This window comes from Pteropus alecto, unplaced genomic scaffold (assembly GCF_000325575.1).
Source record: "Pteropus alecto unplaced genomic scaffold, ASM32557v1 scaffold22, whole genome shotgun sequence".
NCBI classification, from domain to species: Eukaryota; Metazoa; Chordata; class Mammalia; order Chiroptera; family Pteropodidae; genus Pteropus; species Pteropus alecto.
In genome coordinates, this window is record NW_006434839.1 from 1,230,369 (window position 1) to 1,250,684 (window position 20,316).

General features: G+C 41.8%; 1 protein-coding gene and 1 pseudogene across 3 annotated transcripts in view; one reads left to right on the forward strand and one right to left on the reverse strand.

Annotated features, from left to right (window-relative positions):
* Positions 1–20,316, reverse strand: part of AGK (acylglycerol kinase) — a 76,544-nt gene that overhangs the window by 42,463 nt on the left and 13,765 nt on the right. For all 3 annotated transcript variants that reach the window (XM_015588333.2, XM_025045909.1, XM_015588334.2), the window contains 2 exons: positions 5,502–5,541; positions 2,742–2,821 (listed from right to left, as the gene is read on the reverse strand). In XM_015588333.2, coding sequence (XP_015443819.1) covers positions 2,742–2,821; positions 5,502–5,541 — 120 coding nt within the window. The remainder of the gene's footprint in view (positions 1–2,741; positions 2,822–5,501; positions 5,542–20,316) is intronic.
* On the forward strand, positions 15,211–15,329 carry LOC112478868 (annotated as a pseudogene).

Genomic DNA, 20,316 nt, shown 5'->3' on the forward strand with positions numbered 1-20,316 from the left:
AACTAGCAAAATTACAGGATACAGAATCAATTTACAGAAATCTGTTGCATTCCTGTACACCAATAAAAATTAAAAAAAAAAAATTAACAGTCCCATTTACAATTGCATCAAAAAGTATAAAATACCTAGCAATAAATATAACCAAAGAGATGAAAGACATGTACTCTGAAAACTATAAGACGTTAAAGAAAAAATTGAACAAGATACAAATAAATGGAAGGATACACCTTGCTCATTGACTGGAAGGATTAATATTTGTAAGATATCCTTAACTACCTAAAGAAATATGCAGATTAAATGTAATCCCTATTAAAATACCAACGGCATTCTTCTCAGAATTAGAACAACTAATCCTACAATTTGTATGGAACCACAAAAGACCCTACCTAGCCAAAGTAATTCTAAGAAAAAAGAACAAAGCCAGAAAGAAGTACCACACTCCCTGACTTCAATTACACTACAAAACTAAACTACAATAACCAAAACGGAATGATATTGGCTGAAAGATATACACACAGACCAATGGAACAGAATTGAGAGTCCAGAAATAAAGTCACATGTATAAAGGCAACTAATTTTCAACAAAGAAGCCAAAAACATACAATGGAGAAAAGAAAGCCCCTTCAATAAGTGTTGGGAAAATTGGAAAGCCACATGCAAAACACGTGACATGAAACTAGGTGACTCTCCGACACCATACACAAAAATTAACTCAAAATGAATTAAAGACTTGAATATAAGACCTGAAACAATAAAAGACACAGGAGAAAACATAGGTACTAAAATTATAGACCTTGGTATCAGTGGGTTTTTTGTGAACTTGACCCCAAAGGCTAGGGAAGTAAAAGCAAAAAGTAAATGAACGGGACTACATCAAAATAAAAAGCTTCTGCACAGCAAGAGAAAACATTAACAGAACAAAAAGGCAACCAACTGAATAGAACAAGAAATTTGCAAACTATACCTCCAATAAGCTAATATCCAAATTATATAAAGAACTCATAGAACTTAAGAAAAAATCCAATTTATAAAAAAGCAGAGTTGATAGATGGTCACAGGGATGGGGAGCATGGCATAGTGAATGCAGTCAGCAGTAACGCAATGGCTATGTGTAGAGCCAGAGGGAAGATAATCAGGGGGACCGTTTCATAAACTATATAAATGTCTAACCAATGTATTATAAACTTGAAATTAATAATAAAATAAAATGCTAAAAAAGAAAAGGCAGAGGCCCTAACAGACACATTTCCCAAGAAGACATACAGATGGCCAACAGACATGAAAAGACACTAACTTCACTAATTATAAGCCACAATGAAATACCATCCGCACTGTTAGAATGGCTATTATCAATAAGAAATAAAAAGTGTTGGAAAGGATATGGACAAAACGGAACCCTCATGCACTGCTGGTGGGAATGTAAACAGCCCCATGGAAAACAGTGTGGAGGCTCCTCAAAAAATTTAGAGCTACCATGTGACCCAGCAAATCTTTCTTCTCGGTAATCACCCAAAAATTTGAAAGATTTTATTCGTAAAGATATATGCACCCCTACATTCATTGCAGCATTACTCACAGTGGCCAAGACATGGAAACAACTGGTGTCCTTTGACAGGTGATTGGATAAACAAGATGTTGTACATGTATGCAAAGGACTACTACTCAGCCTTAAAAAATAATGATATGGTGTCATTTGCAACAACATGGATGAATCCCAAGAGCATCAAGCTAAGTAAAATAAGTCAGATGAAGAAGGACAAGAACTCAAATGAAAGATATAAAATAAAAAGCAACAAACAAACAAACAAACAAGTGCATATTCAGAGACAACAGTATGGTGATTCCCAGGGGGAAGGGAGGATGAAGAGGGTAAAGCGGGTCAAATACATGGTGACGAAGGAGATTTGATTTGGGGTGGTGAGCGCATGCTGCAACATACAGCTGATGTATTACAGAATTATACACCTGAAACGTATACAACGTTATTAACCCATGTTATCCCAATACATTTATTTTTAAAAAGGACAGAGTTCCGACACAGCCCTTGCCCAGTACACACACACGCCTCCCCTCCTTTCAACATCCCGTGGGTGATTTTGTTACAATAAATGGACATGGACGCATGATTATCAGCCAAGGTCTCAACTACCTTTTACACTTTAATTCCCACAATTCCCTCACATGACCCTTTCGGGACACCCCGACCAGTTTACTGACTGTCCTGTGACACACCAAGGGCCATAACTTGTCACTCTTGTGTCAAGGCCCCTGCCCCATGACCATTTCTTCTGTCAGAAAACTGAGTGTCCTCCCTCTGATGGCCTCCAAGGCCTGGCTTAAGGCTCACTCCTTCTAGAAAGAACGTCTCTGACCTCACAGGCCCACAGCGTCCTCTCGGCCATCTCTGAACACCTTGTAACAGAGAAGGCCTAATAACTCACATCACAGCGGCAGGTGTTCCCAAGGGGGCTACTGCCATCAGATAAGACTTATTCGAGTTAATTCTGGAATGACGATTAAACTTCAATTGGACAAGTCTGCTAAGCATCAGTTAGCTTTACGGTCGTATCTCATGAACCGTTACTTCTACGTTACAAGTGAATGTTAGTGCCAGAAGAGGGCTGAACCCAGTTCTTCTGACTCCTCACAATCTGACCAGCTGCCTGATAGCCTGTGACCTTTTCCCCTTAGAAAAGCTGAGTGTCTGACGAACCACCACCAACACGGAGCACGTCACCCACCCTTTGCACGCTGCGGGGTTGAGGAAGACCGTTGCCTTCTTCACGTGCGCATTGGGAGGGATGAGCTGATTGCCAAACACCTAAAAAAGGAAGAAAGAAACGTTTTAACTAAATGTCCTTTTATTCAGTTAGTGATCACATATATTCATTCATTCCAAAAGAATTTACTTCCAACAGATACAGTATCTACTCGGGGAGAAAAACAAAAAACGTTCTTTCGTGATTTCATATTAACAAAAACACCATAAACGACAACATGAAAGTGTACATTTAATCAGCTGAATTTTGTATTGTAATAAAAAACTCTGCTTCACCTACTAGAGGTAACTTTTCTCCATAAGATATGGCTACGTTTATTACAAACACACAACGCGTAAGACCATAGTCTGTCAAAAGAGAAGTTTAATCCATTCGTCTTTAGTTTTCAGAGTATAATCTTTTTCTACTTCAACTTATTACTACAGCTCATTCATGAAGAATCTTTGTGATACCAATTTATCTTCATATCTTTATATATATATATAAACCAAATATTCTATTTGCCTCCTCTTCTTTGCTACGTTGTATGATAATTAAACGGCATCAACTGGCACAGGAAAAAAAATGTAATATTTGCTAAAGATCTAGTATTTGCCATTTTCACATACATTATTCTTAGTTCTCAGAAACCTAGTAAGTATTAAATATCCTTATTTTAATAGATTAGAAAACCAAGATTCAGAAAGACAAGTCAGTCTCATTGTTAATAAATTACGAGTCTGGAATTTAACATCTAACTCCAAAACATCTCCTCCATAGGCTCTAAAGAGTAGGATGAAGCAGAACTAAGTAGTACAGAAGACAAGGTGTGAGGAGTCAGAATAGGGACAAACGGGGCTCGTGCTATGACATCTGGATTGAAGAAGAGAGACAAAAACAACGAGAGTAAGAAAGCACCGAAAAGGGCGAGATTTTGAGTCTTAGACGGTGGGGAGCAGGTCTGGGCCAAGACGACAGAATTCGAGTACAAAGCAACGACGGGAAAAACGAGTTATGCCAATTTCACTGACTAGCTAACAAAATCCACTGCCTCCCTGGTTTTCTTACCATTGTCTATTTTTTGCTTTAAAAAATAAACTTTTTCTGAATACTTCAGAAAGACATACTGTTTATAAAAAATAATTCTGGTACATTATAATTTCTACTCTGTTTTCACTCTTGCTAAATTAGACCTTAACATTTTGCTGCCAAATCTGCAAATATTGTAATTTGTTCCTGTTCTAGCTAGCCATACTATTTCTGAAATGTGGCCAGAGATTATATAATTAACTAGGTTCTCATGCCTACCAAATTCCAACCTGCAGTTCCAGATGATTCCTCCTTGTCCTCGTTTCTAGTCTCTAGAATTTTTCCTTAGCTGCAACTCAAGTCTCAGGTTTGCAGCGGGTTAAGGAGTTTATGTAAGACCACAGTGAGTTGAGTTTACTCAACTCAGATTTCTTATGAGATTAAGAAACATTATATTCGCTCAAGATCGTAATTAAAGGAAGGACATAAACAGGAAAAGCAGCGAGAGGAGGCTATAGGGTGAACTGACTTCCTTTTGTCACACAGAAGCAGCCAAATTCGTGTTAGGAAGCGGAGAATTAGAACAGCGGAAAGAGGCAAACATCTGAGGGGGAGGGAATAACCGGGGGACACAGTTTCTGAAAAAGTAAGAGGAGAGGGAATTCAGAACAGAGGAGACACCCACCTTTGGGAAGGCAGCACCCCATGACCACTCTTCCTCAGAGGGAGAAAGAAAGGGTTCCCTCCTAAGAGGGTTTTCCAGCTGCTAAGAGAAAAGTAGCTTGGGGTGGCGATCACCTTAAATTTAATACAAAGTTTATTCGAATTGATTTCCTCAACTTAGAACCATCTGAGATAAAACGGAAAAGTAATCAGATTCTGAAAACACAGATTTAGAACAGTTAGATAATCACTAAAGAGAGGAATTTATTAATAGTATCTATGGTCATTGTCATCCATGAGAACATTTCAGGAACAAACAGGAGGTTTGTCACCCATGTCTCCTACTAAACGTATCGTATGTTTGTCACTTTTGACTTCCTGTTTCTTTTCTGGTATTCCCGACATCATATACTTAAATGACATGTAACAAAAAGGCAACTCAGTCATGGAAATTCACCTGCAAGGTATAATGTACAAATGTGGAGGGCAGGAAAGAACAAAAATGTGGTCTTAAACTTGAAAGGATTTACAGTTCTAATGAAACTAGTAGAGCCAGACACACGAATATTTAAGCGCGAAATTGTGGGGCTGGGGCAACGATGCGCATGGTATTTATGGCTCAGCTGGGCTACAGAAACAGGCTCTAAAAATATGAGTCAACAGTTTTAAGAAGATTTGACTGTGAGAGGTAACACCTGCTCTGAACTGATATCCTTGGGGGTTACTTGGACCAGGGATGACTCAGTTTAGCCCCATCTCAAGGACAAGTGCAGACACGAACAAAATCCCAGAGCACCAACCAATGTGTTCTTAGGACTAATCCTGAAGTAAATGAGTCTAAAGAGGTGGGCGTTGGAACGGCTCTTCACCAGATGGTTAACTTCCTCCGCTTCCATCCAGAGTTGGCTCTCCGCCCGATTCATCCCGATAGTGGGAGAAAATAGCCGAACCACACTGATGCCAGGCTCTGCGCGGTGCCCCGGAACCGCCCGAGCCTCCTGCACCATCGAGATAAGGCGGTTTCCAGTGGTGCGCGGTGAATGGCATTACCTGGGCTTCCTGACAGGCTGCTCTCCTTAGCAGGTTATCACTATAGAAGCAAACAAAAGAGAGTGAACATTAGCTGGAATAAGTAGGTTAAAATCCAAACAAGTAAAATTTGTTTTTTGTTTTTTGAAATATGTACAACTCTTCCTTGTAAAATACCCAAATGAAAGTTTCTTAAAGACCTGTAACAAATCATGGGCGCATTTGAAAAAATACTTTCTCTGAACGAAATCCTGTGTTAAGTGTTTCCATAGTGTGGCAGGCAGAATAATGCCACCTAAAATGTCCACACCCTAATCCCCAGGACCTGAAAGTGTGTTACTTTATATGGCAAAAGGGATTTTACAGAGGTGATTAAGTTTAAGGTCTGGAGATAAGGTTATTCTGGATGATGCAGGTGGGCCTGATCTAATCCCAAGGGGCCTGATCTAATCCCAAGGGTCCTTAAAAGGGAGAAATGTCATGGCTTGCTCAGCAGCAAGTCTGATTAGGGGAGAATGGGAGAATGGTCAGAGACGCGACCTTGCTGGCTTTGAAGATGGGAGTCAGGGATGTGGGGACCTTCTAGAAGCTGGAAAGGCCCAGAGCAGGTCCTCCCGCAGAGCCTCCAGAAGGAAAGCAGTCCTGGACGACACCTGGATTTTACCCCAGTGAGACCTTCTAACCCACGGAACTGTAAGATAATAAATAGGTGTTGTATTAAATCACAAAATTTGTGATGATTTGTTAGAACAGTGATAGAAAATTAATGCACCTATTCTACATTTTTCTTATCCAGTGGAAATTATTCAGGTCGTTTGACAGAAATAAATTTGATGTTTAGTTGTTTCTGTCTCATCTATATCTTTCTTTATATTTATATCACTGTCGCTCAACTGTATCATAAATGGAAAATTCTGGCATGAGGCAAAACTCTGGCTAGCAAAAATGAAAACATTCTATCAGAATACGTTCACCTTTTTAACATAAAAGTCTCTGAAATGTGTTTGTCATTTATATCACGAGAGCACTTGAAATGGCTGACTGCCCAGGGCTCCTGAGTCTTCCTATAAGAGACATTTTTAATGCATGTTGCTAAGATCGCTGTTGTAATCAGGTCGAAGAAACTGGCACCCAGAAAGGGTGATCAATAAACAATTCATAAAGAATTAAAAGGAGAGAAGGGTTATTTCACTTACATTCTCTTTCTGGCCCTTTTTCATAACATCAAAGACCTTGAATTTTGCATGTTTACAGTAATTCACATCTAATTTTGATATTTACGGCTGAACTAAAAAAAAAAAATGAAAATAAGAAACCGTTTGCTTTGTGCCACAGTCGCAGTCAGAGGCTGCTCGATGGCTTTTTCCGTAGCCAGGTTGCAGAACCCCTAGATTTCACAGAGCAAATTTGACAAGGAAACAATGTCCAAGGGGAAGCAGCAGAGCTGCCCATCTTAAACCCAAGAACTATGTTCCACTAAAACCATAAAGGCACGGTACCTCAAAAGGGCATGCTGTCTTGGAACCAAGGTTCCATGGCACCAGGCCCTCGTGAAGTCTAGCTCACAGGGCGCCTTTACCGCCAGGTCAGTGCCCACTTGCTTGAGGGCCACTGCTCCACCACCCTGCGCCAAGAGGGAGCCAGCTGTACGAGCCGCTCTCCCCGCCCCACTCAAGATTCACAAATACTCATAGTTCGCTCTTCTTTCTCATCCTTCCCCATCGTTGCTCTCAGGGAATCATTCCGACATCAGCGCACGCGTGCGCACACACACACACGCACGCACGCACACGCACGCACACACACAAAGCAAGATGAGGTAAATTCAGGGTGCAAACCAGTAAAATATTTAAAAATAACATATCAACAACCCTTTTATAGCTGACTTGATACAGCATATTCGTGACCTTCTCTACAAGGACAGGGCGAAACACTGAACACTCAGTAACCGCTGGATCACAGAAGAAAACGAGGTTACTTATAGTGACCTGAGCACTGTCATCGGAGCCCCCTGGCCTGGGATTCCCAGCTTCCACAGGAGCCTGGGGGTGCCGCTTCCAGCCCTGCATGACTGTGCTCCTCCGACCACCCGCTTCGATGTTTTTTTCTAGTAGAGGGATGAAGCTCTGCCTCCAGTCTCGTCCTACAAACACATTCTGAGCATGATTCTGTACAAGTCCTCTACGCTTCTATAAATGCTGTGTCCCTGTCTCTTTGTCCCTGTCCATTCCCTAGCCACCTCCTCCCCTTCTACTAGGGACAGGCCCCTGAAGGTGCCAGGCCCCTCTGCACCCCCTCTGCGTTTCGGCCGCATCGATGCCTGCAGGCCTGGCTGAGAAGGGAACAGCCCCAAGTGTGTCCAAGGATAAGGGATAGCACGTTGGGCCGTTTTTTCCTAAAATCTTTTTTGCTAGAAATTTTGATGGTTAACTTGTGATTAAGAATATTATTAAAGACAGCTCTCCTGAGCTTACTAGCATTGCTTGATTTTATCTGAGTGCTATTCAAAATCAAACGTTTTTTGATCGTTAATTTCCTGAATTTTAATGTGCCAAACGGAATATGTTGTTAGTGACACCTGTGAAAAAGCCAGAATGTTATCAATTTAGCTACTACAAAAGGGAATCTCATTATAATCATACCTAATTTTTTTAATATCAAAAAATGGTATTAATCATCTTGGTCTTGCTCTCCGAAATCAAGCTGTTTCTAAAAAGTAAACGTATTCTTAAAGAAAAAAGATTTCTCCCATTGAGATATTCTGATGGTCTATAGCAAGCTCTGCAAACTATTTCAAAAGAGATTCTAAAAATGTTTCAGTAATGGCAGCATTGTTGGAATACAAGAGAAAATAACTTAAATTTCGTAGAGTGACTACCATGTACCAGGTCGTATGGCAGCTGCTTTCATAAACCTTGAATTTTTGTAGCAACCTGACAAGGCAGGCGTCATACTCTCATTTTACAGATGAGGAAGTTGAGGCTCAGAGAAGGAACATGACTTGCCCAAGATCACAATGCTAAGTGGTAGAGCTGAGATTCAAACTCATGCCAACCTGACTCAAATCCAACGATTTAATGCTTTTTCTTCTTAACATTAGCTAATACTGAATGGGCAATAATCATTTCGATGTATACTTTATAGTATTTATTAATCACATTACTTCCTGGTCTCGCTTAATACAACCTTTTAGATTTACGCTCATATTTTTATAAGTTCAGGTACAATAAAACTGCCCAAAGTAGTTGTTGAAACAAATTCATTTAACACAAAGTGCCAGGTACAGTACAGCGAACAAGAGTTGGTCCTGCCCTGGAGAAGCTTAGGATTAAGTAGAAAAGAACAACTTTTGGTAAATATTGGTAGTATAGTAATAGACGTGTATTTCCATCTGTCTCCTGGACACCTCTACCTGGATTCTCGCTACTCTCTCTCCTCTTGATAAATAATATGCCAGGCACTGTGCTGGGTGTTCGGGATGTACAGGTAAATAAGCCCAACATCCCCCATCTTCATACAGTTTAGTTTGGAAGGGAAGAAAGATAATTCAACAGGCAACCATCATGTGATCTGACTTTTATCTGCTCCATAAAAGGGACACATAACAGGAGTAGCTAACCCAGTCTCACGCGAATTAGAAGGGGCTTTTTACAGGCAGTGGTGACACTAAAGTTGAGACCTAGGGGAGAAATAAAAATTGTCAGGCGAAATAGGAAGGCGAATCTAGGCAAAGGAAACAGCAGGTTAAGAGCCTGCAAGTGCCACAGCACGACCAACACAGGAAACCGAAGGCAGTGTTTGGACAGGTGGAGGCAGCTTGCCACGGGAGGGGCAGCTGGAGCCGAGGTCTGAGGAGTCAGGTACAGGCCGGATCACCAAAGGCCTTTTAAGCTATTTAAGAAATTTGGATTTTATCCTAAGGGCCATAAAAAGCCATGAAAAGGTTTTAAGAAGAGAACTGATGTAACCAGTTTTACGTTTTAGAAGAATCATTCTGACTGCAGTGTGACGAAGACATTGGTCAATGGAAGACGGAACCTAGGCAGCCCAGGGAGGTTCTTCAGGAATCGCAGGGCAGTGATGACCCTGATGATGACTGGACCCAGGATCCCCGCAGTGGGGACGAGGAGGGCAGACTCAGCAGATATTTAGACAGTAAACTTGATGGCTGGCTTGTGGGAATTAAAGGGAAGGGAGGGGTTCAAGATGGAGCCCATGTTTCAGCCTTGGGCCATCTGGGGGGAGGTGGCACTATTCAGAGATGGAATGCAGGAGGAGGTACAAGTTTAGGAAGAAGGAAGCGGAGTTGAGTTTGGGACCTTAAGATCTGAGATAGTGGCGAGCATCGGTGGAGGTGTCCAGGAGACAGATGGAAATACACGTCTGGAATTTCAGTCGGCCATTTGACTAAAGATGTAGACAGTAACAGGAAGGATCAGAGTGGATGAGATGACCTGGATGAGCAGGGAAGGAGCGGCAGGGAAGGAGCCTGAGCACGGGACAACTGATAGAAAAAACCAAATGAATCTCAAGTCAGCTGAGACTGCACCTCATTTGAAAGCCAAAGGAAAAATGTGGTGGGTAGTGGAGGAAAAGATCAAGTACCATTTTCCTTCTCTCCCGTGATCCTTGAAGCTGCCTCTCCTCTAGGCAAATTGCATGCTTTGCTGTTCCTGAAAAGCACATGGATTTACCCTTCCAAGGGTTTGATCATTTCATCCTCTCCGCCTTTAAAGAACAGAAGGCCAAACACGACACAGCCATGCCCTTACCCTGCCACACATAACACGGACTGTCATGGATAATTCAGTTTTCCCTTGCACAGTACACAGCACAGACTCTTGTGGCTAGATGGTAGTCAATAAATACCCGTTTAATAAATAAGTGGCAAATGTTTGAACAGGAGAGACTGACTCTCTGTGCTCAGAGAGGCAGATTTTGTCCTATAAGAAAAACTGAAGGTTATTCTTTACATATTTGGCATTCTTTTTTAATAATTTTTATTTCTCGATTACAGTTGACATATAATTTTATGCATACGATATTAGTTTCAGGTGTACGACATAGTGATTAGACTTTCGCATAACTTACTAAGTGATCACCCCGGTAAGTCTAGTATCCATCCGACACCATTCAGAGTTATTACAATGTTATGGTGGGGGATGGGTGAAAAGGGGAAGGGGAATATAGTCAACAATATTATGATAAGTGGTACAGTGACAGATGATTACTAGGATTAGTGGGGTGATCACATTGTAGGGTATAAAATGTCAAATCACTACACTGTGCATCAGAAACTAATATAACCAATATAAGATTGTATACCAACTATACTTAAATTAAAAAAAATAAAGAAGAGGTGGTACATATGTATAATGGAATATTACTGGGCCATAAAAAATAATGAAATCTTGCCACCTGCAACAACATGGATGGACCTACAGGGCATTATGCTAAGTGAAATAAGTCAGACAGAGAAAAACAAAGACATGATTTCACTCATATGCGGAACCTAAAAAAATAAAAAATAAACTAAACAGAAACAAACTCATAGATACTCACAGAACATTTTGATGGTTGTCAGATGGGAGGGGGGTTGGGAGGAGGGGCGAAAAGGGGGACGAGATTAAGACATGTAAACTGCCAGGGATGTACAGCACAGTGAATAATACCGTAAGGGCTATGCACGGTGTCCGACAGGCACTAAACTGACTTGGTATTTTGAACCAAGAGCTCAGCTGGGACAGCTCTTCAGTGTGATAACCGCCAAAGGCAGGAGGAAGAATCACTGTGGTGATCAAGAAGACCCAAGGGGGTGTGTGCGGGGTGTGTGTATTTAGAGAGAGGGTAATGAAACTAGAACCCTCTAAAAAGGCTAAGTGAAGCACTCCTGGCACACCAGAAAGCACAAGAGCACTGTTCCAGTGGCCAAGTCTAGTCACCAGAGAAATTCCAGGTTGCTAATAGGTCACGAATCTGAATGTGAACTGAAGAAAATGTTACTCCCCCGCAAAAAAAAGTACTGTATATAAATTCTAAGCCCATGTTCTTTCCACATCACGTTGTCTCCTGTGAGAACTGAAGTTGAACAGCTTAAAAGAGGTGCTACAAAATGCAGTCATATCAAAAAGGGCCCTGAAGACCTGCTCAATACTAAAGTGTGGGCTCTTGGACAGAAAGAAATTAGAAGCTCCGGGATTAGGAAATGAAAAGATGTGCTGAGGCTTTAGGTGAGCATGAACACGCCTGCTACCGCAGGAAACGAGAAGCTCTCAATTTATTCCAAGCCATAAATGTTTTATTTATTACTTTAGGACTGCAAAATAAGATAAGTTGTTATTTCAATAAAAACCTTACATGGAGAGAAAAATCCCATTGATCCACCCTACTTACCTAAAAAAGATATTTCCCACTACAGTCCAGAGGCCAATTGGACAACAGTTTCTACCACCAGTTTTTCCCTCGGTGCATGCGAATGGTTTCTGCTTTACACAAAACAGATTCTAAGTTTGATGTTTACAACAACAACTTCGACTTATCCAAGCTTCTCAGAATAATTAATCATCACACTGCCAGCGGTGGTGCCCAGTGCGGCCTATGGAACAGTGGGGATGACAGCAAAGATGAAAATGAACCTCCGAGAAGTGATTCTCTTGTGTGCAGAGGAGAGAACTTGGTCGAACTGCACATCATCCCCCGCCTCCCCGACCCCCCCGACTCCCCACCCAAACGGATGACTGCTGCAGTGAGCCTCTGTCATACACGGGAAAACTGAGACCATGTCTGCCCAAGAGAAAGACACATGGCCAGCCAGGAGGAGATGCGGCCTAAGGAAGAACGCGTCATCTTCTGACCTAAGGAGTGTCCACGTAGATAGGAGTAAATGGGTAGTGAGAAGTTAGAAACGCTAAGAAAGCAGTAAAAATGTTCATGATTTTTATAAAGATTTTAGGGCCTTCTGGTCTGGTCTTTCTACCAACCAAGGCCTTCCTTCCCTGTTCTCCAGGCCTCTCTGTGATGTATCACTTGCTGCTTAAGAAATGCATGTCTTCTTACCTTTCTCAGGCACAATGAAAAGAAGTTCCCTAATGTCATGGAAGTATAAAGGTCAGGAAGAAATCCTACTGATTACCATGTATTAAGTGGTGACATCTTCATTTCAATGCCCCTGAGAGTGCATAAAAGGAGAAAAATGGAAGCCCCACAGGTAATCACTGGCATTAAAAATCACCTGTGTTGCTGACGGTAAAAGTTTGGCAAAAGAAAAACATAGTTAACAAAGTCTACCATCAAGGACCAAGTGTATGGCACTGTTTCCTTCCAGACTGGTAAAAAGGACACCAAACTTGCAATTTGGGAATTTTGAGGTCAAATGGTGCCTCTGAATTGATTTCTTTAGTTGGTGGATATTTAACAATGCAAAGATCAACATTTTTAATAATATAAAGCAAACCAAGAGCTTTATCCCAAGACTGAAGTTGCTAAAATAGAAGGGAGGGAGGGAGGGAGAGGAGGAGGGAGGGAGAGAGGGAAGGAGGGAGGGAGAAAAGGAAGCAAGAAAGATTTATTGAAGAATCTTGGCTATATTTTCTTCACATTTTACAAATTATGACCAACATCTCAAAAATAACATTTTATTATTTAAAGTTTGCTAAAAGCATTCGCTCAAGATTGAAATTAAAAATCTAGTGAAAATAGCTACTCAGAGGAATGAGCCGACACAAAAAGGGTGGCAGTTACGTCATGTCTCAATGAAGTCAATCCTCCCAGCGGGCCTTTGCCAAAATACGTTTTACCACATTAAAACACAAATGTGTGATTTATCCCAGAGATATAAATTTGCCCACTGTTTAACCATGGCTTCCTGAATATTTACAGCAATTTTCAGGTCTCCAATCCCTGTTTTTACAAATATCTTTGTTTATTTCCTTGTCAAAGTATAAAAGCTCTACAGCAGCCAGGCAAATCAAATGCCTATATCAAAGGCACCCAGGCCCAAGTTCCACTTCCTGACAACCTAAAATGTTAAGGTGGCAGAGTCCTTAGAAATTACCTAATTCAACCTCCCCTACACGCCCTGGTCCCCAACAACCAAGTGATGTAACAACAGCCCAGAAGTAACAAAGTTCACTACAGCAGTGAGTATCAGACACAGACACACTCACACAGCATATATAGTTCCAACCTTATATATTTAAGTCCCAAATCATTCTGGCATGTTCACTTAAGCGCCACACTCTTCAATGGTGCCATCTCCTTTGAGCTCCTGGAAAATAACTGAAAATAACTGATCTAGTCTGAGAAAATTTCCCACCTGGCCCACCGTTAGAAGTTACTAAAAGACTTAGCACGAGAATTGAACTCCTGATTTTCGACGTGGCATCTTTTCTCTCAATATCCTGCTTCTGTTCTGTTCTCTAAGGGCATTCCAAAATGATAAAATAGGAATAAATCTCTGTCCACTGTTTAATCACGTACACAGGCATGTACACAGGCCACCTCTTATGGTCACCTCAATTCATGAGTTACCACTATAGTGATATACGTTTTTCTCTTCTGCAAGTGGGCTTAGGAAAAAGCCCAGCTTAATCTAACCCCACTCTTTATTCATTAATTCGAGAACACTTATTAGCCAAAGCCTCAATCTTCCCTCAGTGAGAAGGCCCCACCTATAATAACACTTAATAATATAATATAATAGCTGCGGTGAAGCTCTAGTTTGTTGCCTTTTCTTTGTCACCCTCTGAAATACAGAAACCTCCAAACCACCTTCTTCCAATTTTATTAGCTCCTAGCCATTTTCATCGGTACTTACGTGTACTTTGGCAGAACAAGCCACTACTTGTAGATATTTCAAGTACCTCCTAATTTCTTGGTTTTTCTCTACGCAGTTTGTTTCCCCTACGATTTAGGATAGGAAATGACTTCGTGAAAATGGCATCCCCTGAGGGGGGCCTCGCACATAACTAAGTAATCCTTTTGGTCTGTTCTGTGGAACTTTCATCAGCCAAAGAGATGGAAATGAGTTCTGCACTTTATCCCTCATTCTAGTGAGAAAAATGGAAGCGGAGGAAGCCTGTATCTATCGTACTTTTCCTCCTCCTAGAACATGTAATAATTCTACTTTCACCTCTTATTCTAGCCTCAGCTCTTCCAGAAATATCAGTCCCTGTTCCTACTATGACATCCTACTATTCAAAGAAGCCAGGCGAGGCGGCAGAGCTCTGCGGACCACGTCCGGCTGACCGCCACGTCCCGACTGTACCGTCATCGGTTCATAGTTTGATGCCACTGAAGGACACTGTCCTCGGAGATGCTGCCGCCGGCTACATTGTCAAAGATTTCGACCCCTACGTAATTCTCAGAAGCACTCTGCTGACAGTCTTTTGTGGTTCATTTTCTTCTTCCACTTCCAGCTCTTTCTTCAACCTATTCATTTCCGCCCAACTCTCCAATTTAAACATTCTATGCCAGATACTTTTCTTTCATATACTGTGTAACATTAACTTTAATAGGCAATCAAAACGCTAGTTTTTTGTTTTATTGGCCATTGTGCATTTGCATTCACAATTAAAAATACATACTGAATGTCAATTATATACAAGGTACTCAAATCTACAGAGAGTGACAGCTATTCAAGAAGAAAGCATAGGAAGAGAGAGTCCTTCCCTCTCTCCTCCCACCCTACGATGTGTTCTCTGTAAACAGTGTGCATTAAATGGTATTTCCTGTCTATGGCCATGGCACCCTGAACAAGCCCTATCCCGTCTGATCTCGGAAGCTAAGCAGGGTCGGGCCTGGTTAGTACTTGGATGGGAGACCACCTAGGAAGACCAGGTGCTGTAGGTGTGAAGAATAAAAAATAAGTGACAGAGTCCTTGCAACCAAGGGTTGCCTCACCCAAATCAATCAATCAATCAATCAATAAATAAATAAATGAAGAATAAAAAATAAGTGACAGGGTCCTTGCAACCAAGGGTTGCCTCGCCCAAATAAATAAATAAATAAATGAAATGGTATTTACTTTGGGCTCCAGGATATAGGACAGATCTGGACAACTTCTGATCTATAAACTCATAAATTATATTGTATTTGTGCTGTTTCATGACATTAAATATTTGAGATGTCAGTTACTACCTAGAGAGGGGTTAGTTTTAGCATCAGCTATGATTATTCTCTCTGTGGTGATTGGAGCAGCTAAAACCACTGATATGAATGAATATCCCTAAAAATTATGTAAAATCAACAAAATATCATTTAAATATATCTCCTGCCCTTCCATCTCAGCCCCCTCACACCTATAAACATATGAGAAACAAAATATGCTCTTTTAACAAAAATCTGTTTCCTATATAATCTGACAAAAATGTTGAAAGGAAAGGGACTATAACTAAATTTCATTGCACTTAAAAAAACTAGTTCCCCTCTCCCGACCAAATCTAGGCTGACAGGCACGGTATTTAATTGCCCATAAATGAGCTTCCTTAAATAGCACCTATTAACACCCCCAAATTTTAGCATCAGCTTGCGTACAGGCAGAGAGAGAGAGAGATGAACCTTGAAATGACTAAAAAGCAAAACAAACTGCTTTCTTAAAACTGCAACAAAATCTGAAATGAAGAGCCATGAAGAGGGGAAAAGCCCGTGCTACCCTCCCGCTGTGGCTGAAGCGGCCAGGCCCGGCCACTGACGGCAAAGTCCAACGCTGATCTAAATGGATGTGCAGGCGAAATTTCTGCTTTGTCAGAAATCCCAGACGCTGAAAAACACAGCACGAGATGCTAATGAAACCACGATCTGTACTAAGAGAAAAAAATACGGTCCAGTCGAGTGTGGCTCATACATAATTTACCCCTGAAATCTAACACATTTCCCCTGGATCTCAAACTCAGGGTCTCAAATTCAACATATCTGAAAGGGAATATAATACCTGCTCCTTAAACCAATTCTCCTGGCACCTTTTCTCTTTCTGTATTGCCAATTATTCAAGTCCTAAAGCCAAAAAATGATTTTCTTACCTTTCTCTCCTTCAAACGAACAGCCACCCGGGCATTTATAATAGTAATGACGAGCATTTGTCGAGAAGTAACTATTAGCCAGGCCCAGTACCAGGCACTTGACACGCATCATTTCACTTAATCCTTAAAACTAACCTGCTAAACAGATCTCATTATCTCCACCACCTCTAAGGACACTGAGGCACAGAAGTTAAGTACCTTGATAAATGTCACGTAACCAATTAGTAGGAAAATCCAACCCAAACAGAAGTCTGCATGCCCACAGCGCCCATGCTCAGGTACTATTCACACCACTACAACCTCATGTCAACCTATTTTTCCACTCCTAACGCCACCAGTCCTTACTATATATAAACCTTATATATAAACCATTGAAACATCCTCTCAGTCTTCACGCTGTCTACTGAAAAACTCCAGCTCTCTAAAGTCAAATTCTTTGCCAATCTCCAAAGATACATCATGCATTTTCACTTCCTGCCTATTCAGTATAATCATCACCTAGAACACTGCCCCGCTCACTCTGCAAGGCCCAACTCAAGTGACATCTTGGCTATGACGCTCTCTGATAAGGAGGGAGAAACCCAAAGAAGAGGGAAAGAAGTGCTAATCCTGGTGGAATGCCTTCCTTGCGCCAGGCCCTGCTGTAGGAAAACCTGCGTGACAGCCCAGTGAGGTGGGTGCTGCTTCGCTCCGGTTTACAGAGAACTGACTGACGCTCAGGGAGGTGAAGTAACCGACCCAGGCTTGCACGGCTGCTAAGTGTAAGATCGACATTCAAACCCACATACATAGCTGCTCTCCTCGGAACCATGCCGCCCTAGTGAACTCTCAGAAGCGACCCTTCTTAACTTTCTAATGGATGCATCGGGCTGGTCACATCGGAATCCACTGATCGATCTTAATATCCCCCAAAGCAGGACAACCAGGCACTACGTACTTCCTGCCATGATGCAGTAAGAAATCCACGACATGCCTGTGCAGCATTCTCACCACCAAAAATGAAACCCGAGTCTAATTTAGCCTCCGGGGTGATGCCCCTCAGACTTTCGTGGGCAGACAAGTCCCCTGGGGCACTGCTTCAACCAGGTTCTGACTGGGTGGGTCTGGAGTGGGCCTGAGGTTCTGCCCTTCTAACGAGCTCCTAGGATTAGCCCGTGCTGCTAGACCATGGCCCGTGCTTTGAATAGCAAAGCCTCGAATCTGGATCTAATCGCCACTTTACAAGACACAGGAGAGATGGAGGAACCCGATAAACTTGAACCAATGGCCAAGACTAGAATGATGGGAGTGAGGCACTTGTCTCAGGTGCAAAGCTTAAAGGAGCACCAAGAAACACAGTTATGGAGATAAATATATTATCGTATTTTTAAAAAATTAAAATGAATGCAAAACCCCCATGATGAACACAATATCAATTTTAAAGAAAGTCATAATCAGTATTACTTATTTTTCTTTGTGTTTCATACTCCAATATGACTGCACAGCACTGAACATTGTAAGTTTTTCTCTAAATCTAGAGGATAAAACATTCTACAGGGCAAGTGGAGACCTGCCTAGTTTCTAAAACAAATTAAGTCCGATAAAAAGGAGGAGGAGTTATAGTTTTTATGAGGCTTAAGAGATAAGACACCAAATGCAATGTATGAAACTTGTTTTGATGTTGATGTTAACAAAACTATAAAACAGAATTGGGTGACGACGAGGAAAATAGAAAGACTGAATATTGGGTGATATGAGATTTTTAATTCTTTAAGGTTCATGATAATGGCACTGTGATTTTTTTTTAAGTCCCCACGTATTAGAGACAAGGTACTAAAGTATTTATGGGTAAAATAATAAAGATATATTATCTGGGATTTGCACCCCTCCCCCCCCCAAAAGTAGAGAGATAATTAAGCTGGGTGATGGTACATGGAGATTCATTAAACTATTCTAATTTTTATGTTTAAAATTTCCATAATAAAAAAATAGTCCATTTTTTCTTTAGGCACTCCTAATATTTACTTTGTACCAAACAGGACACAGCACAGAGGGCCTCATACATTGATTATAAAAGTAAATGCTCTTTTTAACAGGTGCCAGGAGCTGTGGCTCTCTCGTTTAAGTGTCACAATCGTGTTAGGAGTTACAGAATGTACGGATAAAAGAGAAGTCTAGCACGCGAGAATAACTTGCCCAAGGTCACACGTCTAGCAAGTGACAATGGCAAGGCTCGAGCCCAGACCGGACTCGGAAGACCAGGCTTGAGGCAGCACATAACATCTGTCTTACACCATGTGGGGCTGATGGCACAGGCAACCTCAGGACAGGTGTGGTTCATTTCCCACGTGCTACCTGAGACACGGGAACCATTTGGGGAGGTTAAGCTGAAGGCTGCCTGCGTTTGAAACATGGCTCTGGCATGACCAGCTGTGTGCCCTTGGGCAAATGACTTAATCTTGCTGTCCCTCAGTTTCTTCATCTGTATAGGGCTATTAATCTCACACTACTAGGAGATTAATAGCCATCTCGTAAAGTTGCTAGGAAGATTAAATGAGTTAATAAGGTGCTTAGAATCAAGTCTGACACATGACAAGCACTGATTAAGTGTTAGCTGCTGTTGTTATTATTACTAAGTTCTCAATAAAACTGAATGACACTAAACCTACCCCTTGGGCAAACTCATAACCATTTATTTTTATGTCTTCTAAGCAGCTGTTTTTGACCACAAAGCTTGAAAGGCAGGCTCCCACCAATATTTATGAAAGCCAGTGTGTAGTAATCAAGATTAATGTTCCTATGTTCAGAGGAAGAAAACCTCCAACAGTTGTAAAAACCTAGGGACACAGGGCAGGGGACCATCACTACGGTATCGCATTTGCTTTGCAAGTTAATGTTGAGGAGTTTTATGGTGTTCATAGGATTTTAAAATCCCAAAGAAGGTACCAGGAATTCTGGCTAAGCTGAGATGCTAGATGCTCCACAGAAGTAAGGAGGAATTCCTGGGTCACAGGACCAAGTAGGTGACAGAATCGGTGCCAGAAGCACTGAAACAAAGGAGCAAGGTGAGAACCAGGAGCCAGACTAAGCAGAAGTGGAGCCACTGTTGACCTCTGGGCCAGGAAGGTTCCTCGAGACGGGGCCAAGGCTCGCCAGCCAAAGTCATGGGGAGAGAGACCAGAGCCAGCAGGAGCAAGGGCAAGATCCCTGACGACGAGAGGGACAAAGAGAGCTCAGGTCGGATGGACAATGACTCAGTCATGGCTTGCCAGTTTTAACTGCTTATGCCCTGCCTCTCTACGGTTATGTTCCATCAGTCTTAAAACTGCACTCTCCCAAGCTATCTTGTTATGCATGGAAGGTGAAATAAATAAAAGGCTCAGATCTCATTAGACCATCTGGCAGCTCCTTGTCCTCCTTCCCCACTGGCTGCCTCTTCAATCACTCATTGCCCCGTTGCCAGCATTAATTCATTTTAACGCCCAAAGTACTCGGTGTATATCATATCACATTTATGAGCATTTACTGAACCCTTAGATCAGGTGCTACCCTCAGAGCTTTATAGTCATCTCAGTAATCCTTCAATGATCTGACAAGGTACTGCTACCAGCCCCTCTTTACAGGTGAACCCAGGGCTGAGGGAGCCAAGGTCACGCTGCTAGGAAGTGCCAGTTCTGTGACTCCAGAGACGACTTCTATACTATGCTGCCTCCTCTTCTACGCTGCTTTTTATTAGCAGACCTATGCTACTAGAAGGGCTGGAATGAGCGAGAGACGACTGCAGCTAACTGCTGACATGATGGACTGAGGCCTGGCACACAGTCTCCCCCAGGGAGCCC